At 48.5% G+C, this 27,294-nt stretch overlaps 2 protein-coding genes across 3 annotated transcripts in view; one reads left to right on the top strand and one right to left on the bottom strand.

Annotated features, from left to right (window-relative positions):
* The window catches only part of CHAD (chondroadherin), an 11,074-nt gene extending 5,923 nt beyond the window's left edge, over positions 1-5,151 (top strand). The window contains exons 3-4 of the mRNA XM_024204323.1: positions 186-331; positions 4,121-5,151. Of these exons, the coding sequence (XP_024060091.1) occupies positions 186-327 (142 nt within the window). The 3' untranslated portion in view covers positions 328-331; positions 4,121-5,151. The remainder of the gene's footprint in view (positions 1-185; positions 332-4,120) is intronic.
* Positions 1-27,294, bottom strand: part of ACSF2 (acyl-CoA synthetase family member 2) — a 52,120-nt gene that overhangs the window by 21,367 nt on the left and 3,459 nt on the right. Inside the window, exons 1-10 of one of the 2 annotated variants that reach the window (XM_026654612.2) lie at positions 26,407-26,634; positions 17,235-17,430; positions 15,558-15,686; positions 14,429-14,482; positions 10,551-10,669; positions 9,830-9,992; positions 9,274-9,369; positions 8,725-8,873; positions 8,132-8,223; positions 6,807-6,883 (exon numbers count right to left, since the gene is read on the bottom strand). In XM_026654612.2, the coding sequence (XP_026510397.1) occupies positions 6,807-6,883; positions 8,132-8,223; positions 8,725-8,873; positions 9,274-9,369; positions 9,830-9,992; positions 10,551-10,669; positions 14,429-14,482; positions 15,558-15,686; positions 17,235-17,430; positions 26,407-26,492 (1,161 nt within the window). In that variant the 5' untranslated portion in view covers positions 26,493-26,634. Of the gene's footprint in view, positions 1-6,806; positions 6,884-8,131; positions 8,224-8,724; positions 8,874-9,273; positions 9,370-9,829; positions 9,993-10,550; positions 10,670-14,428; positions 14,483-15,557; positions 15,687-17,234; positions 17,431-26,406; positions 26,635-27,294 lie in introns of those variants that run through there. The other variant, XM_026654611.2, reaches the window with a different exon arrangement.

Below are 27,294 nucleotides of genomic sequence, written 5' to 3' on the forward strand. Positions count from 1 at the left end.
GGCCCCACTGACCAGGCACAGGGGGAAGGTCCCAGTTAGTTGTGCATGGTGAGGAGGAAGAGGCGACCAATAACCTGACACTTGGTCAGTAATGCAGTTTCCGGTCTCCCCTGGCAACTCTGCCCAGGTGAGCAGTCATCTGTCCTCTTCTGAAGTTTAGGGGTTTTCTGTTTGCCCTTCCCCAGGTGGTTGGAGTCCAGCCGCTCCCGCCCGGATGCGGTTTGTGCCTCACCATCTCAGTACCGAGGGCAGCAGATAAGAGACACCGCCGCGCTCCGCAGCTGCAAACTCCCCACCAGGAGGCCCAGGAAAGGAAACCGCCATTAAACAGGTAAGAAACTTTTCACAACCACACCCTGTTGTTCTTCGTTCTCCTTCCGTCTCACACAGACTGAAGCCAAGTCCTGGTCCCGTTGAAGTCAATGGGAGTTTTACCATGGACTTCACTGAGACAAAGGATCGCTTCCAAAACAGTTAATCCATTTACCTGCCCTGACCAAAATGTATAGGTCATAAAGCCAGATGGGATCATTTTAATCATCTAGTCTGACCTCCTGTATAACAGGCCAGAGAACTCTCCTGGGCTAATTCCTGATGGAACTAGAGAAAATCTTTTAGAAAAACGTCCAACCTTGATTTGAAACATTTCCAGTGATGGAGAATCTCCCACAACCATGTTCCAATGGTTAATTACCAACATTGTTAACAAATTGGGCCTCATTTCTAGTCTGAATTTGACAAGCTTCAACTTCCAGCCATAGGATCTTGTTGTATCTTTCAGAGTAGCAGCCGTGTTAGTCTGTATCCGCAAAAAGAATAGGAGTACTTGTGGCACCTTAGAGACTAACGAATTTATTTGAGCACGAAAGCTTATGCTCAAACAAATTCGTTAGTCTCTAAGGTGCCACAAGTACTCCTGTGCTTGTTGTATCTTTGTGAGCTAGATTGAAGAGCCCTTTACTGCCAAAGTTTTGTCCCCCATGCAGGTACTTACAGACAGATCAAGTCACCCCTTAATCTTCCCTCTGGTAAGATAAATAGAATACATGCCTTAGTCTCTCGCTACAGTAGAACCTTAGAGTTACGAACACCTCAGGAATGGAGATTGTTCATAACCACTGGAGTTGCGTAGCGTAGGTCGACTTACCGCGGTAGTGTAGACATAGCCACAGTCTTACTATAACCTCCTTACTCCCACTCCATATTCCTTTTATACATACAAAGATCACTGTAGCTCTTTTGGCTACAGCATCACACTGGCTTTTGGCTACAGCATCACATGTTCACCTGATTATCCACCATGACCCCCAAGTTCTTTTCAGAGACACTGCTCTCCAGGATAGAGTCCCCCATCCTGTAAGTGTGGCCTACATTCTTTGTTCCTAGATGTATGACCTTATGTTTGGCCACATTAAAACACGTATTGTTTGCTTGCACCCTGCTTACCAACCAATGCAGAGTGCTCTGTATCAGTGACCTGTCCTTCATTATTTACCACTCCCCCAATCTGTGTGCAATCATCTGCAAACATAAAATTATTGCTGACGACGTTTTCTTCCAGCTCATTGATAAAACGTTAGCATAGGGCCAAGAACTGATCCCTGCAGAATCCCACTACAAACACACCCATTTGAAAATTATTTCCCCATTTATACTTACATTTTGAGATCTATTATTTGGCCAGTTTTTAATCTATTGCGTGCCATATTAATTTTGTATCCTTCTAGGGTTTTTTTAATCAAATGTCATGCGGTACACCAATTCACATGCCTTACAAAAGTTTTAAGTCTATTACATCAATACCATGACTTCTATCAACCAAACTTGTGATCTCAAAAAAGATATCAAGTTAGTTTGATGGGATCTATTTTCCATAAATCCATAATTCCATTGATTGGCATTAATTAGCTTCCTTTAATTCTTTATTGATCAAGTCCCATACTGCCATTCCATTACTTTGCTTTGGATTGATGTCAAACTGACGGGCCTAGAATTACCCAGGTCATCCCGTTTACCCTTTTTAAATATTGGCACAACTTTAGTTTTCTTCCAATCCTCTGGAACTTCCCCTGTGTTCCAAGACTTACTGTTAATCAACAAACATGGTCTAGAGAGCACCACAACCAGCTGTCTGAGAACTCTTGGATGAAAGTTATCTGGACCAGCTGATTCCAAAATGTCTAGCTTTAGTAGCTGCTTTTTAACATTCTCCCAAATTACTGTTGGAATGGAAATTGTTTCATCATCTATATCATCTAGCTTTTCCCCAAATGTGGAACGAATATTTGTTGAACACTTCTGTCTTTTCTGCATTATCACAGACAATTTATCATTTCCATTTAGTAACAGGCCAATCTCTCTGCTAGGATTCTTTTGCTCCTAATATACTTAAATTCCTTAACTCTGCTGGCCATAGAGTTTGCCTTCTGTCCTTTTGCTTGCCTTATCAATTTTCTACAATTCCTATCTTTTGATTTATATTCATAACTATCAACTTCAATTTGCTTCCATTTGGCTTGGGTGTACAGAATTATTTTATAGCTGCTTTCATTTCCCCTCTAAGCCAAGCTAGTTTTTTAACCAGTGTAGCCTTCTTTATTGAATGTGGCTTTTGGGGTATCTTGTAAAATGGTCTCAAACAATTCCTAATCATCATTCACATTTTTCTGTTCAAATTCTCTCTCTCAGCTGATTTGGCTCATAATTGTTTTATGAAACTGGTCCTTTTGAAGAACCAAGTATACGGGTTTGGACTTTACTCTATTTGCATATAACAAATGTGAACAAATCATGATCATTTGTGCCTAAGCCTTACCATTAATTTTTAGTTACATGATCAAGTCCTCTTTGTCTGTCAAGACGAGGTCGAATATAGAACTCACCCCGGTTGGATGCAACAGTTTTTGAGGCAGAAAATTGTCAACTGTAATATTTAGAAATTCTGAGGACATTTTAGTTCTATCAGATCTCCAACAGGTCATCAGATTGAGGACCCCCTCGATAATGCAGTTTCCCCACCATATACAATACAGATAAGTGCTTAAGGAGCCTTTGTTTTCTTCATCCATGGATAAAGAGATGGTGAAAACAAAGTTGTATGTCCTGAGTGCCAGAGGAGATACCAGCTCTTCTGCCCCTTCCCAGAGTGATGCTATTTCTCCTGGATGGCTGGCAGATGTTATTGATTACAGATGGAAATACCAGCCATTCCAGGCAGGGCTGGTAGACTTCCGCACTGGAAGTGGAAACTTTACTTTTCTAAACCACAGTGCTTAATTTAGTGTATGTAGGAGACTCTCCCTTCTCAGGCAGGAAGAGGAGAAAGCCAAACCCCCATTCCAGAGCCCTCCTCCAGGAGGGAGGAATAACAAAACAATGACGACGATGATAATACTTTGCCTTGAGATCCTCACATGGAGGGTGCTCTAGAAAAGCGATTTCCGAACATCAGTGAACTGATTCTCACAACTCGTGAGTCGGAGAATTTATCCCTGTTGTACAGATGTGAAAACTAAATACCTTCAAGCTAGGCACATAGATCCATTCTAAGGCACCTAAGTAAGTGACCTGATCTTTACAAGGGTCAAATACCATCAGCTTCCCCTGCTTGCACTGAGAGTTGTGGGTGCTCAGCACCTCTGAGAGGCAAGTCACTTATTGAGATGCCCATATATGCTGATTTATGGTGTAATCTCTATGAATGACTTGTGCCTTTTAGGTGCCCAACTTGAAACATTTTAAGGGGGTCTGATTTTCAGAGAGAAGGTGCTCTGAGAATCAGGCGTCTTTGCAGTGTCTCAGCCCGGGCACCCAAAATCACTTGTTGCTTTTGAAAATCTAGGCCTCAGGTGTCTGTGTTCAGGCAGCCAAGTTTAAAATTTTAGGTAAGTTACTTAAGAGTCGCACAGCAAAATAGTGGAAGAGTCAAGATTACAGAACCCATCCGCCTGGTGTCCAGTGGAAACTGGGGTTTTTTGGCACCTCTGAAAAGGAGATCAGGTGTCTCCTGACTCACAGTTGTGTATGCCATTCATGAGACCATGAAAAAGCCTCAAGTCCCTGGTTCTGCTTGAAAAACCTTTAAATGTAGATTTCTTTTCTCCCTCCCCCACCCTAACAGGCCCTGGTATGGCTTGTCCAGGTGACTGGCCGCTTCAACCAATCAGAAAACTACTGACTCCATCCAAGTCCACCCGTAAGCTTCTACCATCTGTCAAGAGACATTTCTGATGTATCTGATCACCTCCAGCCTCCTCACAATCCTCGCCTATCTGCTGACTGCAGGATGGAATCCAACTTTTCAATCTTTTCCAACATCTATGTATTTTAAAAGAGGCATTTTTTTTTAAACTAAACTATGCATGACAATGCTAAGACAAGCTAACCTAGATCCTGCCAGTAAAACACAGTCATCTTCCCAGAGGCAATCTAAATGTTCCCTGGTGTTTGTTTCCATCCTTCTCCTTCCAGTGGGATGCAAGTGAATAGAAAGCCATAAGGGTTCCTCCCTCCCCCAGCCCCCGACTGCTCCAGCAGGAAAGCTATCCCATCTCAACTCACGCAGACAGAAACCTCCTCCTACCTGAGGAGGTGATCCCTGCAGGTCAGGGCAGAGGACCACAGGTGAAGCAATGTCCAGGGTTCAGTGGACCTGGAGAGTGAGTTTCCCTTACAGTCCAGCAGGGGGTGATCTCTCTAGGTCAGGCTGAGGTCTGCTAGTGTTGGGGAACCTCAACACTGAAATAGCTTGGAGATTGGATTCTCTTCTCACCTCGCAGGAAGGTGGTCTCACAAAGTACCTACACATGCAGGGGAGAGGTTTGCACCATATCGCCTATATCTGGGGAGTGATCTTGCTCTCCAGTCCTCCTCCTCCTCCTCTCCCCGCCCCTAACCCAGAAAGCCTAGCGGGAGAACAAGATGACTGTGGTTTATCGTCATGGATTTTACAATACCACAATTTCAACTTAACTGCATTTTTTTATCTAAAGATTTATATAAATATATATAAATATATATATATTTATTCCTCTGTAACTGAGTGTAAATGACTCTTAGGAGGATGAAAACTCCTCTTACTCTTATATAGAAAACAAATTGTATATTTTCTTATGTACATCTTCTGTATAAAGCTCTCGCTGCAAAGATGAATTCAGCAGGTTTCCAAGTTTCTGCCTGAGGCCTGGTGACTCATGCTGCAAACTGGGTGTGAGTCCAGCTACACAACTCAATCCAGACCCTAGTCCCCCCTTATCCTGCTTGCAGGTTCAGAACAAAGTCGTTTTGAAGAAAAGGGTTTTATTATTAGCCCTACCACTGTGCAGGAAGAGGTGACTCACACGTTCCAAGTATTGGCCACCTTGTAATAATGGTGGGGAACATCTTGGGAAGGCCAAATATAGGGCTGCTGTAAAGTAAATGGCTGCCACCCCATTGAAGTTCATGGAGTTAGGCCCCAGCTGAGTTTGTCCCCTGGTGTTTTAAACTCAGCCCTAACAGCTTCACACAAGAAGCAAAGCCGCAGAGCTCCCTTGAGACATGGCCCCATTCCAGAGCAGCTGTCCCACACTCCCTTCATGCTGCTCCGTTCCAGAGCATACAGCAGGGCCTACAAAACTCTTGGTGCCGGCACGTTCTGAAGCTGCCAGCAATAAGAGCAGAAATCTGACGCCTAGTCCCATGTGGTTAACCCACCACATCGGTTTGTTTCCTTGGCCTTCACAGGCAGCTTGTTACTTCCTTTAAAGCAAAACAACCAGGCTGTGCACACTCGCTCACCTTCAAGTACTCCCAGATCTGTTTTTCAAAAAGATAACGAGGGTGGGATCTGGGGCCGACTACACAGAAAGAGACAGTGCTCCACTATGCTAAACATACTGCAAAATGCATCAGCTAAAGCCCACGGGACCCACTGAATGACAGATGGGACCAGGCTGGATGTTCAGAACAACCCGTTGTTCATGCACAGGAATGAGAGTACACATGCATGCTTAGTGAAAGTGCCCCAGCCCCAGCTTACCTTCTGCCTCCCTGTTTCAGGCTTCCCTGCGAACATTTGATTCGTGGGAAGCAGGGGAGGGGGAGGAGCAGGGGGCGGAGTGTTCAGGGGAGGGGGCAGAGTTGGGGTGGGGACTTTGGGGAAGGGGCGGGGCCCCGTGGAGTGTCCTCCTTTTTTTAAATTAAATTATGGTAACCCTAGGCACTGTGTGTGTGTGAGAATACATAAGAAGGGCTGCAGTGCGCATGGTGCTGGATCTGACCCTCCACACGCTCAGGTTCAGGGCGTGTGCGCGAATCATGCAGGAGATTGAACATGTGAGCGCCATCCATGCTGGTGAAGGGAATCAGCTGATTCAGCAGCAAAACACAACACCGTTCTGAGTCAGCCAGGTGTCTTCCTCAGTGTTTATACTTGAGTATTCAGAGACAGCACGTGCAATACGGAAAAGAGAACTGGTTGCTGCAACCAGAAAATAAACAGAGACATGTCCCAGCCTGGGGTACGACCCAATGTGGTCACGCTGGGTGCAGTGCTCTCCCTTCTCACCGTAGCTGTCCTTGTAGTTTGCTGTGTCCCTCCCAAGACGGGTTGGGCCTCTGATCCCCAGCCCAGTTACTCTACCCTGTACCCCCTTGGAAGACCGGAAGGCATGAGGCCTCTGCATCCCATCACACATGGACACATTCATTCAGGGAGCCTCCAGTTCCGTCGCTCTGTACACATGCTCAGGTTCCCGGTTCCCAGTGGATGGTGGGGGAGGGGGACAACCCAGGCAGCCCAGGCCCAAGCATGGAAAGCGACTCACCACAGTATCCCGCATATTCATCTTGGTCATAATCTTCTTCATGATCTCAGGGGGCACAGGGGACCCTGCAATGACTCCTGGAAGAGAGAAGGCAAGAGGACTACGTTGGAGACTCTCCTTCCCCAGGAAATCCCACCGAAAGGGGTCGGTACAGTTAGATCTAACGGCTGACAAAACCTTTGGGAGGCACTAGGTCCTGTCTACATGCTTTACCATTTCCCTAGCTATGAGTACTAATTATTCCCAAAGCAGAGCCCCAACCTGGCAACAAGAGCTGTGCATTTCCCGGCCTGGGTTGGGTGGGGGTTGGCCTCGTTTACTTATTAGGAGAGTTAATTCTACAGCGCAGATTCACTCCAGGCTGAAGCCCGGCAAAAAGATTCATTCAGCTCAGGAACAAACACACCATGGCAGGGTGAGCTTCCCCATGCAACCCCAGCCCTGTCAACATGCCTCTGCCCTGACCTGGAGGGACCACCTCCATGTGGGAGAGGGAAGGTCAACAGAACCTATTTCAGTAGTGGGACAGCGAAGGGTAGAACACACCCTTCAGGATCAGACTGACATTGCACAAGCTGAGACTTTACAATGGCAATTTTCAGTGTAATCAACAGACTTGACGGGGTCAGGCCCCTTCCTCAGATAACAGGGAGTTTCAGATGCGCTACCCAGGTACTTCTAATTCACCCATCACAGTAGTCTCTGGGTGCTAACGCTGCCCACAAACTCTACACCACTCCTTGCTTCAGCTGTTGCTATAGGACATTTCTATTATTGATGCTTTGGGAGGGAAAGGAAAATTCCAATACAAATGAGCTGCACATCAGCTACCTAAAAATACGGGTAGCAATTCTAAACAAGCAGAGAATTTTACATGTAGGAAATTCACACTCCCATTGCAGCATTGCCCATTGCACCCTGGGGAACGTGTACAAAGTACAGTACACCAGATGGCTGCTGCCACATGTTGGTGGATGGAGGTATGGAAGTCCAGCAAGTACAATCCTTCCAGCATACCCCATCCCCTCTCTGCTTCCATAAGACACAACAGCTGGATAACTTCCCCCTAAATCTTCAAGTCATCAGGCCATTGCTCTGAAGAGAGGAGAAGGGTGCTAGAAACATGGAAATCATGAGCAGAAGATCGTCAAGTAGGAAAGCACACCATCAAATTAACAGGTCGATGGAAAGAGCTTGCAACACGAATTTTTCTTCCTCACTAGTGATTTGCTTGCACAGCGTAGCCCATGAGCATCTGCCTGTCCAGCTGGCTTCCTCGAGGAGACCCAGGGGAGGCCAGTTAACGTGGGTCCTGCTGTACTTACCTCCCCGGAGAGACGAGAGGTCATAGCTGTCGAAGTCAGGCTGGGAGAGCATGTCTATGAACATGGTCGGAGTGCCGTGTAAAAGGGAGCATCTTGAAGGGACGGGAGAGAAAAAGCCAAGCTGCAGAATCAGAGCCTGTGGCAGTAAAGCCTATGTACCCCGCTCCCCACTGCGCCTGGGTCAGGCCTTGGAGCCCGCCGGGCAGGCCTGGGAATAATGGATTTATCATGCAGCAGCACCTTTGCTTTACAGACTACACCCAGACAGCACCTTGGAAATGCAGCCAGCGCTGGGGTGGAGGGGATGGTGGAGGGAGAAGGTGGCTGGTTATGTATAGACACACAGCAGTCACTAATCCAAACAAGGAGAGGCCATGCCTTCCAGCCAAGAATCAGCAGTGACCAGGGCAACTTGGGATGGGCAGTGGGGCATTTCACAAGTTCCTGGGCACGACAGGGCCAGGACTCAGACAAACAAGAGACTATGCCTCTGCCACAGCAGGGAGGCCAGAAGCCAGGGGCAGGAGCTGCCTGCCAGCAGAGCTGAACTAAGTGACCCCTCCAGGTGACATTCAAGGGCCCGTGAGCCTCACTTCTCTTGAGCCACGGCTTCCAGTGCAGCTTTCCCCTCGAAGCTCAAGGACGAGAAGATAGCGGAGGAGCCATGCACAGCCATCACCATACTGCCTCCAACGGAGCCCAGGCAGTGGTAGAGGGGTACAGGGAGGGCAGCCCGGGATTCCTAGGATCAAGCCAGCAATGAGGAGATAGCCCTTCTGGTCTATCTGAACCATTCTGATGCCTGGAGTACATGGGCCTACACAGGGTTCTCCCTGAACCACTTACACCTCTAGGGTATGAATACGAGATATGGGGGCTGGATAGCAGGGGGAAGGAACTGCCTGAATTGTCATTGTGCCTCAAACCCAGCCTCGTGGGAGTGCCCTCTGCTGGCACCACGGCAGCACAACATTGCTTCATACGCTGTCCTTAGGGCTCCTTATAACAGCACTCAGCTCCCCACACCCACAACTTGGGGGGTCTTTCGCTGCGTCTTGCTGGGGAGTCATCCGCCTTCTCCACATGCTCAGTCCCACTACGGCTGGAGCACAGCCCATCCCCTGCCAACTGAGGAGACTCACCTGCTGATCAATTCCCAGCCTCAAGCCAATCAGGTTTGCATTATTCACAATGTTTCTATGAGAGAGGGTGGCCCCTTTGGGGCTTCCAGTCGTGCCCTGAAAGACAGAGAACGTTTTGAGATCCTCTGGTATGACTGTCCTTTCAGAGGGGCAGGTGCACAGATTCTCTATGGTGATCCCTCCCCTCCCCACCCCGCAGATTTCTGCTCTACTCTTGTCCTCTAGTCTCCCTCCAGACACGGCAGCCTCTGATCCAACAGCCCCACAAATGATATGACACAGACCAACTGCTGCTGGGATCAGAGCTCCATGGCACACAGGCCTCCCCATCTCATCCCTGCTGTCAGCTCCTGGGAAGGGGCAAGCCATGGGAGTGGTGGAGAAAAGGGGAAAATCCTAGATGACCTCCTAAATCCTATTCTGAAAGGGCCAGGGAAGATGGGACAGTATCCACCCCAAGTGACCAGGTGTCAAAGGGAGTAGCCTGCTTAGCACTGGCCACAGGGGTGGCCGGATCTGGTGTCCGTTGCAAGGCAGAGCAGCGTGCGGTACCTACAGAAGTGAACTGGATGTTGATGGGCTCGTTGCAGGACAGAGTCTGCTGGACCTCTCGTAACTGCTTCATATGGCTGCTGTCCCCAGCCTGCATCACCTCGCTCATCTGGAACGCACCAGGCAGCTTGGAGTCTAAGGTGATTACAACTGATAGGTCTGGCAGCCTGAGACAAAGAAAAATACTGTCAGCAACAGCGGAGTCAGGAGGACAGACTGCCTTGGTGCTTGTGTGCTGCTCGGGGTTAACTCCTGGGATGGACCCAGGGACCCCTGTATCACCTGGACACAGGAAGCAGGAGCTGCTTAAGGCAGCTCACATGGGATAATGCCATACTAGACTCTTCTTCCTTTCTCCTCTTTGGAACGCAGGTTACGTGGGAGGAGCTGTGTAACACAGGGCACTCAGCTCCAGCCCAGGTAGGTCTAAGCGAGATCTCCTCTGTTTGCTGGGGAAGGATAATGGCTGATTCCTAACTGGAACAGGGTGCGGGTCCCAGTTGTTATCAGCCAGTGATCTGCGGTCTATTTGGTGCTCAGATAACAGGGTGATGGGTGCCACAGGGTATAAAAGCCTAGACAGAGATATTTGCGTGGGACCTCTTTTCCCCTGGGATTATCCACCAGGTTCAGTAGTAAGTTTGTCACCCTGCAAGCGTGAGGACCCAGTGCAGGGCACAGCCCTGGGGGGGACCACAAGAGGATCTCTGGTGTTTCTCACTCACCTCTTGCTCTTTATTCCCCCTGGACTGGATTTCTCTAGCTCAGGACAAGTTTGCTTCAGGATCTCATAGTATCTCTGGGTTTTAAACTGAGTGGGGAACACCAGGGCCTTACAGCCAACCTGTGTGGGGAGAGAGAGGGAAGTCAGGCTGGGGTGACACCCGCTGCCCAGGGCGTAATGAACAGTCCCTGGAAACCTGACAGCAGGGCACTTGCATTCACTGCTGTTGGAAAACCACCACACACACCCAGAGAAACCAAAAGGCAGGAGTTAAACCCTAACACTACTTGTTCGGCTATGAGTATGTGTTACAACGGCCCCTGTCTAGACTGAGCTTTCAAACCATGTTAGCCCCATCCTAGAAGGAACCTCCTGTAAGACAGCTTCGAAGCTGGGGCTGGGGACAGCTCCTCACCACACCAGGAGACATTTAAGGAGTCCAAACCTCCTTGTGCCTTGCTGCCCCCATGAGCAACCCCGTTTCCCAGCAGAATGGTGCCCCCGAGATCCCAGGCTCAAACCCACCTGCAGCGTTGGGTTTAATGTTCAGCATTCTAACACTTCTCTGCCCAGAGCAGACATCCCTGGTGCAGGCAGGTGCAACTCCACAGACTTCAGCAGGGCTGCACCTGTTTACACCAGGCCTGAATTTGGCCCAAAGCACATAAATTGTATGTTCCATTTAAGATACCATTTCTGACTCTGAAGCTGGCAGGAACAGCCTTCCTGAAGGCGACACTGCCACTGAGGGAGCCAGCATCAGATTGAAAGCCAGTTTACATCCCATTTTAGTATTGGGTTGACAGAGCTTAGAAATGGTACTGTTTACCCACCCGGGACCTGATTCCCCTCTCACTTCCACTGCTTTTACTCTCCTGTAGCTCCACTGACGTCAGCGGTGCTGCTCTTGATTGACACAGATGTATAGGCGAGAGGAGGCTCAAACCTGTACAGCCACATTGTCAAAGCAGGGAGCAGCGGATGTGCCCAGGAGAATGCAGCGGCACTGCTGTCGCACACCGATTTGCATGTGCAGCTGTGGGTTTCTGTGGCTTCCTGGGCCCTTCGCATTTTGCTGAAACTCTGCCGTTCCTTTTCCGATTAGCACAAAAACAGGACAAATGCTACCTGTCGCCCCAACCCCAACCTCACCACATCAAGAGGAGGCCAAGACATGCCAGTTTTAACCAAGACATTATTTGCAAGGACTCTGTGATTTGCAAGGGGAGAGAGCAACAATTGCTTTCACTTTCAGAAAGGTCACGTCGAATCCACCGGAGACCTCATCTGTACAAGGAAGTTTGGGGCTTTGTAGGTCTACACAGCAAAGCAAAACCCAGGGCTGGCCCACGCCAGCCGACTCAGGCTGGTGGGGCTGTTTCATTGTGGTGTAGACTGCCTGAGCTCTGGGACCCCCCCTCTCCACAGGGTCCGAGAGCCTGGGCTCCAGCCTAGGCCTGGAAGTCTACAAAGCAATGAAACATCCCCACAGCCTGAGCAGGCCAGCCATGCGTGTCTAGTTGCTGTGTAGACATAGCTTTTAACTCCAGGGACACCATGATCAGGGTCCATTTATCAGGGCAAGACAGTTCAAGCCACAATACTAATCTGAAAACTCCAAAGCACCTTGTCTGTAAAGGTAGTTATGTGAGGAGAGGAGATGCTGCAGGAGGGTCCCTCTTAACAGACATGGCAATGGTTAGCGGTAGATCTTTCTGTAAAGGACCTGCACTGGGAAGGCCATGATCAGTTTGTATTTACAAAGCTCTGGAAACCTGGTGCAGGGAAATGATCGAAGGGAGGAGCAGGTTGGAAAATGGCTATTTATTATTGTGTGCTGGAAGGAATTATTCTGCAGTGGCAGGAAAAGGATGAGGCTGCTGGTGGGTTCTGTGGTGAATCTATTTCGATAGTCCAAGCCCATGAGGGAAGGGTTTTTGTTTTGCAGACTTCCATTAACCAACAACAGCAATCTAAGGAGAGACAAGGCGCTGGCAGGAGATGCGGACAGGCAGATAGCCTTAATGTCAAAGCTACAATACCATAAATACCAGGGAACCATTTCTCCTGCCACAGATACAAGCGACTCCCACTGAAATCAAGAGGGCATGTTCTGCTCCTGGCCACCCCTTTGTAAATCCAGACAGATTCCACTGACTTTAATGGAGTCGTTCTGAATTTACACCAGTGTAAATGAGAGCAGAATCTGACCCAAAGAGACCAAGGGAAAAACAACAACCAAGTCCTGGAGGAGGGAAGCTACTGTTGTCCCTACAGAGCTAATCAGAATGGAAAGCACAAAGCAAGCCAGGAGCGGCGCAGACACATTATACAAACAAAAGCTGCAGTGGCGCTATGAAAACCCTCTGGTGCCAACACTCGGAGCTAACACAGGCCCCAGAATCCAAGCTCTAGAGACCACCTTTCATTTCTCCCTAAACGCAGCCATCTGTTCCCACCCCTCTGCTCAGGGTGGGCACTAAGGAAACTTCGGGGCAGGAACAGACAGCCGTTTGCTAGGGAAAGTTCCGTCTGACTCTGAAAAGGGGAAGCCACGTTGGTGAGTTTAACACACCAGATTTAACAGGATGACAACTTGGGCAATCAAACTGCAGCGCAGGGGCTGATCGTCCAGGGACTGAGGTGGGAGAAAGATCGCCCAGTGCTGCTGTAAATTCTCCATTTCAATCTCCTGATGGCATAGGGAGTGAGCTGGGAAAATCCAGACTGGCATTTTGGTTCCGCCTCCTATTGTACTTGGGTTATAGATTCCCAAACTGAACAAGTTAAAACAGGAGCGCAATCCAGGAAGGATTAATTTTATTCATAAAAGATTCAATAGCTTTAATCCCTCATTATTGGGGATTAGAAACCAGAACTTCCCCTGCATGCTATCACACAGAGCTGAGGAAGAGTCCCGTGCAGCTCTGGAACCAAGGCAGGCATGTGGGGCTTGAAGCACAGCAGCATGTGTCGCGTGGGAACAGAACATAAAACATACGGACACATGTGTAAGAGCCAAGCCAGACTGAGCAGAGCACTGGAAAATACACGGTTGGGGGCAAACCTGCAGTGATGGAGGAGGCTGGCACCTCCAGAGGATTTTCCCCTCTCTGGTTTCAATGGGTTAAATCCTGGCCCCACTGCAGTCAATGGGAGTTCTGCCATTGACTTCAATGAAGCCAGGATTTCACCCTATGATTCTATCATACCTAACCACTGCCCGTACACAAGGAACTAACAGCCCAGCAAGGCTCAAACAAGGGAAATTATTAACTGCTCCTGCAGTTATTGACAGGGGCCTACTGACGGGGCAGAGTCAGTGGGATCAGCAGCTGCTCTGTGGTTTGGCACTGGCAGCAGCCCAAGAGCGCAGACTGGTGGTGTTAGCTCCTGAATTAGAACTGGCTCTCGGAGGACTGCTGCCCGGTCAGCCTGCAGTCACCCCAGCACACAGCTTCTGAATGATCTGTAGCTCCCAAGGTGAGTAGAACCGATCCTATGCTGGACCCTCGGCACCGGAGTGGTTTCCTCAGCACCTAGTCTAGAACTGACGGCTGGAGACAGAGGAGAGGGGACGCAGGAGTCTCTTTGTGATAATGGAGGAGATTTACTTCTAGGCATTCACACTCCATAGGGCCAATTGCTGTACTGTGGGGCCCCCTGCATACGTGGCCACGTGGCCCCCACCAGCCCTGTTCACACAGGCTGCCCCAGAAAGACGTTTTTCTGCTGCCTGCATTTCCCAAGTGCCCTCCGTGATCAGAAGTTCTTCTGCCGGTGCGGTTCCCATGGTTACCCTCTGCCTTTAACATCTCCATGTTTCAAAGTGTTTGTGGGCAGAATCAAGTGGCGTTACCCGTAAGTGGCCTACAGTACCTTCTTGATCACAAACTCCAGCTCCTGGGCCTGATATGCAGGGTTCACAGACACCTAGAATGGGGAAGAGACAGGAGAATTAATCAAGGCTCTGAAAAAGCCTCAAAGACTCCATCTTCTAACTATTTACTCTAAGAGAAAGGTGCTTTGGAGGAAAAAAAAACCTCAATGAAAACACACTTGCAGCTTCTTCCTTGTATAGAACAACCAGGATTAGGATAACAACCTAAATTTCATGTTAACCCGGGAAGCCCATTTATTCCCATTTTTACATACAGGGCCTGGAAGTAAAATGACTTGCACAAGGTCAAATGACAAGTCAATAGCAAAACTGGAAATAAAATCCAGGCCCCCTGATTCCTAGCCTGTGCTCAGCCCACTACACCATAGTAATTCACATTTCTAGGGACAATCAGAATCCTTTCTGGGTAACACGAAGAGTGAAAACTTCACTATCGCACATAGCACACCATAGAAGAGTTTTGGCCACCGATGCTGAGCTGAGCCATCAAATTTAGACTTTTGGTAGCCCACTAAGCTAAACCCATCTATTTCCCCTTTCTAACTTTATATCTGTTGAGTGACACCACAGCGGGTGATGCTGTACAAAACTTCCAGGAAGACACACTGCAGGCCTTGCCCCAAGGACCTTACGATGTAAACAAGACAAAGCCCTAATGGTACTATCAGGTGATGGCTGAATCTCAAGGGGGCAGACAGCTTAGTATATATATTTTTAAATGGTCACTTTCTGCAAAGGATTTTCATCCAGAGGCACCATGGAAAGTATTAAGGAGGATTTTAAGGGTTGGTTCTTTGGGGGCACCAGGACTATATATAAAAATATGTAGCCCCCCTATACATTCCCTTATGTCATCAATAGTTGTAAATTATGTCCCAGGGAAGCTGGTCTCCCACTGCCCTCTCATCAGCTTGGCGTTTTGCTTTCTGGGTAATGGAGGGTCAGACTAATGATGACTGCACGGACCTTGCATGACATCTGCTCCCACTCTTCACTTCAGTTCCCTAACCCAGCACATTAGTCAACTTCTTCAAGATCTCCAGGCTTCCCCTTTGTCTCCTCCTCGCCCTAAAAAACCCAGGCGCCCAGACAGACAAGTCTCCTTACCAGGATGATTCCTGCCTGGGCTGTTGCAAATTGCATTAGAACCCACTCATACTTGTTGGGGCCCCACATGCCCAGCCGGTCTCCCTTCTTCAGGCCAATAGCCAGAAGTCCAGCTGCTGCCTGGTCCACCTGCAAAACACATACGACGCCAGATAGGGAGACAGGTCACCTCGCAGGGCACATCAAAGCATTTCAGTCTCTCACGTGCTAACTTGAAGGCAGCTGAGCTTCATTTTAGCCCCCAGTTAAGGATATGGAAATCAAGCGTTATGCAGCACTACTGCACAGTCCAACAGCCTATTGCTTGGCGCTGTTCGTTCTATAAACAGCAGTGCCTAGCGGACTTACAAAGAACAGATCACCCCCACTTATCCAGTGACTGACGGCACGAGAGGCGCAAACTCAGAACGTGCGTACAAAGGCAGCTGGGATTCTGGTATATCAGGCATGTATAGGCAACGTCATTCCTGTGCAGTCAAGGCCTATGCACCCTTTAACTCCTACATAGGCCCTCAAAATAGGACTTATATGGTGCTGCTGGATCCATGTACAGGGTGAATTTTAATCATACAGGCCTTATTGCTTACTTCTCAAATAATTTGGATTAAGAACGCAATTTAATGAGAAGTCTGACCCGTCTCATTTTTGAACCCTATCCACATGAGTCAAAACCTAGGCATTATATTAAGATCCTCATTTATCTTGCATAACGGCAAATGCATTCAAGGTGGGGTTGGACATACACAGTCCAACGTCCTCAGTAACTTTTCATTAACTTTCTGACATTCTCTCCTTCTAGTGTTTCCAGATTAACTAGATTTAAGTCCATATAACTGCTTATAAAATCTCTTTGTAGGTTTAAGAAATGAGTATTTTCCAGGCAAGTCAGTAAATATTTTTAAAATTAGTAAGTTCTGCAAATAGAGTTTATTCTTGTAAATTAACAAAACTCTAGCAAATCTACAAAAAGCAATACGTGAACACCTTGGATTATCAAGGCCATCCATCACATCTAGGATCATAGGGCAAATCTAGTGGAAATTCCCTTTCCCTCCCATTTACAGATGGAATATTGTTTGCATATTCAGAATGCCAATTCATACATATTATTATAAACAGGGCCAAGTCCTGCAGTCTTTACTCAGGCAAAACTCTGACTGATTTTAATGAGAGTTTTACTTGGGTAACGACTAGGCAGCTACAGGTGCTTAGTACCTCTGAAAATCAAGTCACACTGATGCCAATGGGATTTGGATTAGACTTCAGGACTTGCCCCAAGATATATCAGATAGAGAGAGAACCACTTCCTAAGTGCAGTAATGCAATCTAGGACGTGCATTTACTGCATTACGCATGAGTACTTCCTCTGCGCACTGCCCTCTCCCTTTGCTCTCAGGCCTTACAGAGCAGCCCATGAAGTATGCACACACCCACCTTATCACACAACATCAGATGATAAATCAACATGCAGCTTTGCTATGTATTCAGAGCCAGGATCAGAATCCAAACCAAACAAGCCCAACCTCTGTTTTCAATCCAGGGACGAAATCACTTTTTTTCATTTCGCCAATCGATTGACCAAGCCACCCACTCATACTGTGATTCAGCTGCATTGCAAATTCTCAAGGGTGGTGAGCTAAAGGACTGGACTCTGTAACAGGCAAGTCGGCCACTCACTTCTTGTATGAATTGGGCAAACGTTTTCCGAACCCCATCTCGACAGAACACTAGGGCCTCGCGGTCTGGAAACCGATGGGCTGTCTCCTCCAGGCACTGACCCACAGTTTTGGTAAGCAGTGGAATAGCGGTGGTCCCTTGGATGTAGCTGTTGGTTGCTATCGGTGTGACGGGGGCCGCATTTATGTGCAGGGCACTGTAAAAGAAAAGACGAGGATCAGCAACAGCTGGGAGACAGACAGTCACCAGTAAGCAGGGCCGGCTCCAGGCACCAGCCGAGCAAGCTGGTGCTTGGGCGGCAGCTTGTAGGAGGCGGCATTCCGCCCAATCCTAGGGCGGCTTGGCGTTTTTTGTTTTTCTTGTTGTTGTTCCGTTCCGGCCGCCCTGTAGGGGGCAGCGGCGCGGAGGACGGGAGCGCCCTGCAGCAAGCCCGGCAGAGCAGCCCGCGTCCTTCCCTCCCAGCCAACGCTGGGGGCACGGCGGGAGGGGCCGTGTGGCAGCACCCCGCTGAAGCCCTGGCCGCCCCCCCTTCTCTCTCTCCTCCTGCTCCCTCCGCTAGCCAGGACACATCTGCAGGGCAGGGAGTCCCCCTGCACCCTGACTCCGGCCGCGCCGCAGGTTTTTTTTTTTTTTTTTTGCTGTTCTGGCCGCCGCGGTTTTTGGGTTTTTTTTTGCTTCGGGTGGCCAGAAAGCCAGAGTCGGCCCTGCCAGTAAGGTCTCCCTTGTGATACTCAACTCACGCAGCACTCCCTAGGCTACTGTCCTTCCTTCTTTTTGCATCTAAAAAAGTGAGGTTTTTTACCCACGAAAGCTTATGCCCAAATAAATCTGTTAGTCTTTAAGGTGCCACCGGACTCCTCGTTGTTTCTGGGGATACAGACTAACATGGCTACCCCGATACTTTCCTTCTTTTGGGGCCATCTTATACTCACATTGGCTTCACTGCACTATAATGTAGATACAAAAGATTACAGGTCATGGGACTCTCAATCCCAACAAGACAGAGGTCTAGTCACTAGAGTATTTTTGGATATATGTAGCCCACACACCTGCTAGGTGTGGTGTTCTGTCCCATCTAGTGGCACCGAGACCACTTAGAGAGAGATTAATGAGTCTGTTCTACAGCCTTAGCTAACTGCCAGTTGGCTTTTAGCTCATGCAGTAAAGACTCATGCACTAAGCTCCAGAGGCCTGAGGATCGATCCCACCGACGACCGGGGTCTGTTGGTGTTACATATAGTACAACAGGGCTACTAGAGCGCTGGACCACAACCATCTATCTATGGTACTTATATAGCCCTCATTAACATAGTATCTGAGAACCTCACACTCTAATGTGTTTGTCCTCCCAACCTCTTTGTGAGGTAGGGAAGTGCTGTGTGTGAGAGACATGGCAAATTATTGAATTAAGTGTATGTATCGTTGTGGGCCAGGGATTGTATGTACTTCCCTGGGGGAGGGGCACCACAGCCCCTCCAGGAACTAAGAACAGTGTGTGCAGTGGGAGGTGATTAGGCAAATTCACTCAGACTGTAACACCTGCAAGAGGTCCCACCACCCGGAGAGGTTCACATATACTGATTCAAACCGGATTCTCTAGAGACCACCGGACAACGAAAGGATTCTTGGAATAATAAGCTACGTTTAAACTGACTCCAGGCCTGCTTCTGGATCCAGCAAACAGACAGCACCTTCTGTCCAATCCTTTCTGGGACAGGTTGGAAGGACTTGACCTATTCCTGGGGGCACTTGTTCTGAGCTAACAGCTGTTATGAACTTGTGACCACAGGAAAAAAACCCTGGTGGGGTCTGAAAGACTGGTCACCTGCCAGAACCCTTGTTGGGGTTGGGGTGATCTCTTCTCAGCTTATCAGAACGTGTGCGGGTTCTTTCATTGTTTGTAATGTTTTCTATGTGCTGTTTTCACCTTAACAATCGATGCACTTGCTTAGAAAGGGCTGCGTGGTAACTTATACAGTGGGCAATGATGCTGTTTATAGCCTCCGAGGAGAAGGCAAAGCAGACCTGCTGAGGCCGTCTGACTTGCTGGGGAATTCACAGGGTAGGCAGGGGACTGTGCAGCGTGGAAAAACCCTGGTCTGGAGGGAGAGAGGCGTGTGTCTCCGCCTGAGAGGTGATGGCACAGAGCCAGAAGCCTGAGCATGAGTGCCCTAGGTGGACCATAGAGGGGGAATACAGGTGCAATGGCCCTGTTTTGTGACACTATTCCCATTTTACAGATGGGAAACTGAGGCCCAGGGAGGCTAAGTGACTTGCCCAAGATCACACAAGCAGTCTGTGGCATAGCAAAGATCTGAACTCAAGTCTCAAGTTCCAGGTGCGCATCCTAACCATTGGACCATCCTTTTCCATGTGTCCTCTCAGCCATCCCTGCCAGTCTGGTACCAGCAGAAAAAAACCTTGCATTGTATTTGGCTAGGAAGACATTACAAGTGTATGGCAGGTTCATCTTGTGCTTTCAGATCCCTGGAATGTGAGCATTAGAGAGCCGCGTGCTGACCTTCCCACGCATTACTCTGGGCAGGAGGGAGGAATGAGGACACTAACCTCTTGTGTGAATGTTTCTACCAGGCTTCAGCTCACTCCCTTGTGCATTTGCCACATAGGGCCTGATTTTCAGAGCTGCTGAGCCCCACTTCACCCCCTAACTTTATCTGGGATAGTGGGTGTTCAGCATCCCAGATCTCAGCCTCATTTACCAGAGTGCAGACAAGTATCTTTGCTCTCCAGTCTACCTGAAAGAATGAAGTACCTGAGTGAGCAGAAGGAAAGAGAAGGTAGAGAGGCTGCTAACTGTGTGTGCAACGGGGGGAGGGGGGAGAGAAAGCATCAGAACAGAGTTACATTTTCAATCTTTCCTGGCAAACAAGGAAACCTTTAAAACAAACAGTCTGAGAGGTTAAATTCCCCAGACATTTGAAACCAAGACACCAGCATAAGTTGGCAAGCTGACGTAGCCTCAGCATAACTCAGGCACAAGCAGTTTTCCTCCAGAGATAACACACCAAATCGTCAGCTAATGCACATGGGAGTAGTTCCATTCCAGTGAACAGAGCTGTACTGATTTACACCAGCTGAGGGTCTGACAATGTTTATAGCCTGAATTAACACAAGTTAACCTAGGCTAAAGATTAACAGAAAACTCCTCCTCCTGGGCTTCAGCCCAGTCCTAGTCAGGATATACAAGCTCTACTGCCTGTCTCTCAAGCAGGTAAGTTTTAGTCCTTCCTCTGAGCACCTGTGGAAGAGGAGGGCACGTTCGCCCGGGAGAAGGCAGTATCCCTGCAATCTGTCACAGTCAACACAGAACAAGAGTTTTGAAAGCCAGCTGTGCACTGTATGTCCACAAGGAATGCGGGTGCCCAGGTGGGCCAGCAGGAGCTTGGAACCGGTCTCTGGATAGTTTTTGAGGCAATAAAGATACTTTCCACCCTCCAGAGACAGAGGGGAGAGGGATGGGTCAGAGTTACAGGGGAAAGGTTCTTCTCCCCATCCCCTTACAAGTAAACATCACGGTAGATGGTGTCCTCCCTAGCCTACCAAAAATTACAGCAATTGGTGCTATAAAAGTGTCTAAGATGGACACATACCCTACCCTCAAGTTCCTCCTTGCTTGCTAGGTCCCTGTTACAGCAAACTTCCCTCTAGTAAAAACCCCTGGACCCAGTTTCCCACAGAGCCAATCAATGCAGCTCCTTCAGCCAAAAGCAAAAGCGGGTTTTACGTCGCCTCCATTTCTGACTGCCCATCTTTACAGAGCCTGATTTTCAGAGTTGAGGGATATCTAATCTGCCATCAGAGGTGTGACCACAGCACACATAGACATATGCAAGCTAGCTCTGACTTCACTAGCTCAAACCAAGCATCTAGCTCTTGCTGCTGCTATTAATACATACCCAGGGTCCCAGGCAAGCTTGTGCAGCCCCTGCTCCCACAGCTTCACTGCTACTGTTATTGGAGCTAGCTAGCCTGGGTACATCCATCAGTGTGCATGCACGACTCCAGCTGAACCGACGGGAGCTGGGAGCACTCAGCACCACTGAAAATCAGGTCCTTGGTGTCTCAAGTACAAAGACAGAAGCATCCAAAAATTAAGAGGACACTTGAAAATGTAGCAATAGGCCTAGGAGGGACCTCCCAGCAGCGAGACTCCCTTACTTAACCCATCCCAGCTCCAGAGGATGATCCACTTCCAGCCACAGTGTGCCTAGCTCTGCTTGCTTAGAGCTTGAAATCCAAACGGTGGTTTCCCACAGGGCAGGACGCTGGGCTAGTCCTAACCCATTGGACCAGCCCTAATGTTCTTTGGGCTGCAGATATTTCGTTTGATACGCAACCTCTCTTGAAACACCGCTGTGCGCTTTGGACAGCTAATGGCCTCTGCCTTCTCCTGTGCGAAGCAGAGAGAAGATGAATCACTACTGAGTTGCCTGGGAAATGAAAAGGTGGAAATTGCCCTGAAGTTCTGGAACAAAAACCAAGAGTTTGTAGGAAAATCCCTTATGTTGGATTAACTATAAGGAGTAAAAGCAGATAAAAGAGAGACAAAGAGGGTTAAAATAAAGCTAGATAAAGACATAGCATCTGTCTCTCAAGAGGATTCAAAGGACAGAAGGTTTTAATTAGGCAGATTAAAAACTTTGTGGGGGAAGATCAAACAAAGTGAGGACACAATAAAGTGGCAATCTCACATTATGATCTGTGTATATAACACCACAGATGTGGACAAGCTCAGGGAGAGGAGTGTCAGGCCCTAAAGGGCGTATAGTCTTGTAGCTAGGAACAACGAAGAGCAGGAGTTGCTGATCTTCTCAGCAGAAAGCTCAGGAGGGAAGGCAGAGCCAAAGCAGCTGGCTGTAAAGGCAGAGAGGAATGCTGCTGCAAGCGTATGGGGTAGCATGAAATTGAAAGCAGGGGAACAGGAGGGCGTGGAGGAGGAATATAGGATGGGAGGCCCAGTTGTAGGAGGACACAAGAACCTAAGCAGTAGCAGGCTGCAGAGAGCACTAAAGGGGAGAATGAGTTGAACTTGATACGGAAGAAAAGAGGAAATGGTTCTTGGAGAGGGGGAGGGCAACAGGGCCAAAGCACTGAAACAAGAAGTACTTGCGATTATTTTCACCCTTCCGGTGTAGTACACACCACTGACGACCAGAACACCTTATCTGATCAAAGAGTTACAACGCCACCATCAAGCTGTAACCCTTACAGGTCCTTTGAGCCAACTCCGCAGTCCTTCTTTCCAACCCACCACTGACCAGCACACAACCACCGCAGTTCTTCTGGGCTGGCCAGCCCAGCTGCATGGAGCTTGCAATCTTCACTTGGCCACCCCAGCTAGCCTGATTGCTCCGTTCCTCCTTTCCCATCTCCTGCTTTGCCTCCCACCCCACCTACCCAATCCTGGCCCACCCTGTTCCTGAATGAAAGAAAAATCAGGAGAGAAGGGGTTAATAAATAGCCATTGGGTTCATCAGCTTATGGGACTGCGGGGCGCGTGTACAGATTCCTTGTAAAATGTAAGGAGACTAATGTCTTTAATGAGACGACTACTTCTTCTTCTAGAGGAAAATAGATCAGACGGAGCTCAGATTTCCATCATTCGAATTGTGGGGCATCGCAAAAGCAATATTCTGCCCAGTATGCGTCTTTGACTGGCTCAGACGTGTTCTCCTGCCTCTGGAAAAAAAGAAAACCACCGCCCCCCCAGCCCATTTCTATCCTAAAACATAGAGGGGCAAGTTCTGGCTTCTGATATGCTCATATTACTCAGTACAGCTGACTTTTACGCCCGGGACATAATGAGGGGAGCATGGCAGGTGTGAGGGAGTGAGAGAGAGAAGGGAGCAAATGGGCGCGGATAAAGACAGGCCAACGTTAGTATTAACTTTTATTGTTTGGAAACTGCGAGGCAGGGCATGTAAATAAACTCGGAGTGAGAGAAAAACAAAGTGAGCTGCAGGAGAGAGGCGGTTTTATAGGGAGCTTTTATTTCCTAGAAAAATTCTCCCTCAGTCAAGGAAGCCAGGGTGCCCCTCTTCAGATAAACAGGAGAAACTGCTACAATATTTCATGGCTAGACCACTCCTTCAACTAAAGAGCAGGTCAGTGGCTGCTCAAAAGTCTTTATCCCCGGCCCCCTGCTCAGCAGCCTCAAGTAAATAGTCCAGCTGCTAGGAGCAGAGCGGTCTTAGCATTAGCACTGTTATTAGGCAGAGAAAGAACTGACTGGACTGAACTCCATCCATCTAGGCACTTTTATGGCCCACACTCACTTTAACAGAGGCCCCTCCAGGCCAGGCTGGAGGAACACCGGGAGGCAGTGTAGAGAAGCTTGCATTGAGGTGTTCAGTTGATACAGGACTTTAGTCTCAAAAACCAAACCTTAGTCCCACCCCTGTGGTAAAGGGCAAAGTGATCATGGGCTTTAGTGGGAGCAGAACTTGATCCTAATGGGTAACGGCTTCCTTTTCTTCTTGACCTCAGCTGTTCTGGGAGTGCCAGCTTCTTGCCTAAGCATGGCATTCACTTGCAGAGATTTAGATGGAAAGGAGAGACTGGCGTGATCAGGCAGCCACTGCTTAACAGGTTATACAAGAGTCCCCTGCTGAGCACCCGCAACTCTGTTGAAGACACTGGGAGTTGAGGCTCAGCACCTCATAGGATCAGGCCTGAAGAATGTATGAAGCCACCAGCATTCCATCTCCTTTGCAGTTTCCATGGGGACTGGGTCTGAGGGAACAGCTCTTAACTGGGTGGGAGGAGGGGGAATGGCCTGGCACATATTCCAGCATCATGTGGCTCACAAGAAACAAAGGGAAGCTGAAGAAAGGAGAGGTGAGGAAACACACCCAATCCAGTCCCTCCTGCTGAGCCACACCCCACAAAAGTGTCCACCTGCCCTCAAGCGGTTAGTCTATCTTCTTTTAAACATTGTTCATGCTGGCACTGCCCCATCATTTGGTGCACCGCCTCCTTCAGGAGGGGTTAGAAAGTTGGGGCTTTATGTTCTTACCCTTCTTTTCGCTTTCACAGTTTCTTCAGTCCAGCCCCAATTTACAGCTAAGGAAACTGAGGGTGCAGAGGGGGTTTAGCCAACATTTTCAAAAGTGGCTACTGATCTTAGGTGCCCAACTCAAGACACCTCAAGTCCGATTCTCAGAAGGGCCAAGCATCCGCATCTCAAACTTAAACTCAGCAGCCCTGAAATTAAGGCCCAAGCTATCGTGTGTTGGGCACCCAAAAACCGAAGCAGTCCAAATCACTATCACTTTTCCCAACAGTGGCCCACAAGGTGTCAGAGTCACACCAGGGATCAGGAACCAGGACTTCCTGAATCTTTGCTTACCACTAAATAGAGGACACATCTATCTTAATCCAGCTGCTCCCAAGCACTGCATGTTTAACCTCTCTGTGCCTGCAGGCTAAAGCTGAAATGAAAGCAGTAGGAAAGGAAAGGAGGGGGGGAAAGACTCCATTTTGTTTTCATGCCTTATACAGAATCCTCTGTATAAAAAAAACACAGCATCCTGGTAGCTCTCATCATGCATGAGATCCTGACATTGAAAGAGACAAAACAAACGTGGTAAGTTAGCAGACGGTTTTCCTGGTAGCTCCCACCCTCCCTAAAAATGACCAAGAAGGATTATACATACAGATCTTCCCCAACAGCTTGCGGTCGAGGAGAGAAAGACAATCTGCCCACTAGAAAGAGACAAAAGGGATTTTTACCCAACTCATGTATCCATCTTTCTCCAAAGAACGGAACTTTCCTCACAGCACAAGGGAAGAGAGGACCCCAAGGTGGTAATGTTTGTTATTTTATCATTGTAGCATGTTCATTCCTTCTCCCTCCACTCTCCCCATAAGACTGGATAGGAAACCCTCTAGTCCAAATACAGACCTGTGCGAGCAACTGTACCACCACAGATTTCAGCGTAGGCTGAATCTGGCCCTCCCTTTTTCAATTGTTGCACAGAGCTTAGATGTTCAGGACAGGCAAGGATCCTCAGAAAGTCATGGCAACTTTTATAACATTATGGCTATAGAGTTAGGAAACTGAAAGCGTAGGGGGCGTGGAGGAGGTAAATAGCTCTCGGAGAGTAAACTGAACCTTGTTTAAGTGATGAAAAATCAATAAAGAGAACGATCACTCTTGAGCATGGGTCACTCTATAAAATGTTTATTGCCAAGGAGGCAGCATGCATTTAGGTCACTGACTGATCTTTTCCACAATTCTGGTCTGAAAAAGGTTGGGCATCACTGGTTTTGTTACCCGGGGTTCTTTCAACCCAAAGCTCTTGGTAACGTTTACTCTGTGCGCGGTGGTGTCAGGAAATAAATCAGGGGAGACACGGCCGTCCGACCGATAGATGGCTGGCACAAACAGGACAACACAAGAGTGCTGTGACAGACCCAGACCAGTGGGGTACAGGAGTCTGGTAGAGGGCAAATATACTGGTCACTGGATGAGTAGTTTTCTGTTCTGAGTGACCAGAGCAGGGGCTGCACTAGAGTAATCAGGAACCTGCTAGAACCAGTTAAGGCAGGCAGGCTAATTAGGACACCTGGAACCAATTAAGAAGAAGCTGCTAGAATCAATTAAGGCAGGCTAATCAGGGCACCTGGGTTTCAAAAGGAGCTCACTTCAGTTTGTGGGGAGTGTGAGGAGCTGGGTGCAAGAGGCTGAGAGTGAGAGGGTGTACTGCTGGAGGACTGAGGAACACAAGCGTTATCAGACACCAGGAGGAAGGTCCTGTAGTGAGAATAAGGAAGGTGTTGGGAGGAGGCCATGGGGAAGTAGCCCAGGGAGTTGTAGCTGTCATGCAGCTGTTACAGGAGGCACTATAGACAGCTGCAGTCCACAGGGCCCTGGGCTGGAACCCGGAGTAGAGGGCGGGCCCGGGTTCCCCCCAAACCTCCCAATTGACCTGGACTGTGGGTTCTTCCAGAGGGGAAGGTCTCTGGGCTGTTCCCCAACCCACATGGTGAATCTCTGAGGCAAGAAAATCCACCAATAAGCGCAGGACCCACCAAGATAGAGTGGAACATTGTCACAGTGCTTTCACTTAAAGCTAAACTTTACTTAGTCTCAAGCACTTACACACGTCTGCAACAGGTTAGTAAAACACCCCCAACCCTCGATAACTACCAAAGCTGAGCGTGGCTTTCGAGTGGCACCATGACAGGCTTCAGCTGGCCAGGCTTCTGTCTGCCGGGGGGGACCCGAGGATGCATCCAGAGGGAGGTTTCTGAAGAGCCCCTCCTGAGAAGTCCAATTGCCTCAAACTTTACCCCTTATTTATACATTAGTAATACAATGACATTTCCCTTAAAGGAAACTTGCTAAGCAAGCAGGGTTAAAAGGTCAAACACCTTATGATCGTCAATTAACCAGAGAGATTTAAAAAAAAAAAAAAAAGTGTGTTTATGCCTTTGGGCCCTGACAAACATTCCCACGGACACATATAAACAGCCTTCTTGTTTTTCTAAAATACATGCATCAGCAATTTCAATACTCTTAGCAGGAAAGGCGCAGGGTCAAGCTGCCCTGTCTGTGGTACCCGAAACCCCCCCCTCCTGTCTGGTTACACTGAGGCCGCTGCATGACCAATTCACAACCTGCTGATTTGGCTACTTTGAAAAATAAGCAAGAATGGTTCAGTATGGCCTGCTAACTTAACTACTGTTAGCACAAGCGACTGTGGTTTAGGCACTTTACTGGTTTGCCAAAATCTCCCCGAACAGTTTAAGGACTGAGTATGGGACTGGGGACTAGCAACTCCTGAGACCTAGTCCTGGCTCTGATACCCAGTTACTGTGTGGCCCTGAACTAGACAGTCTAGTTTTTCCATCTCGGAAATTGGGACAGTATTTAGTCACCTACCTCATCGGCATTTTTGGGGATGGACTGGTTGACATCTGAAGACGTAAAAACACTATAAGTGTAGCGAATAGGAAGGACAACCTCGGGGCTGAAGATTGACAGCCAGAAAGTCAGGATTCTGTTCCCAGCATTGCCCCGACCCACAAATTGCTT

This window comes from Terrapene carolina, unplaced genomic scaffold (assembly GCF_002925995.2).
Source record: "Terrapene carolina triunguis isolate 2854851 unplaced genomic scaffold, T_m_triunguis-2.0 Scaffold192, whole genome shotgun sequence".
NCBI classification, from domain to species: Eukaryota; Metazoa; Chordata; order Testudines; family Emydidae; genus Terrapene; species Terrapene triunguis.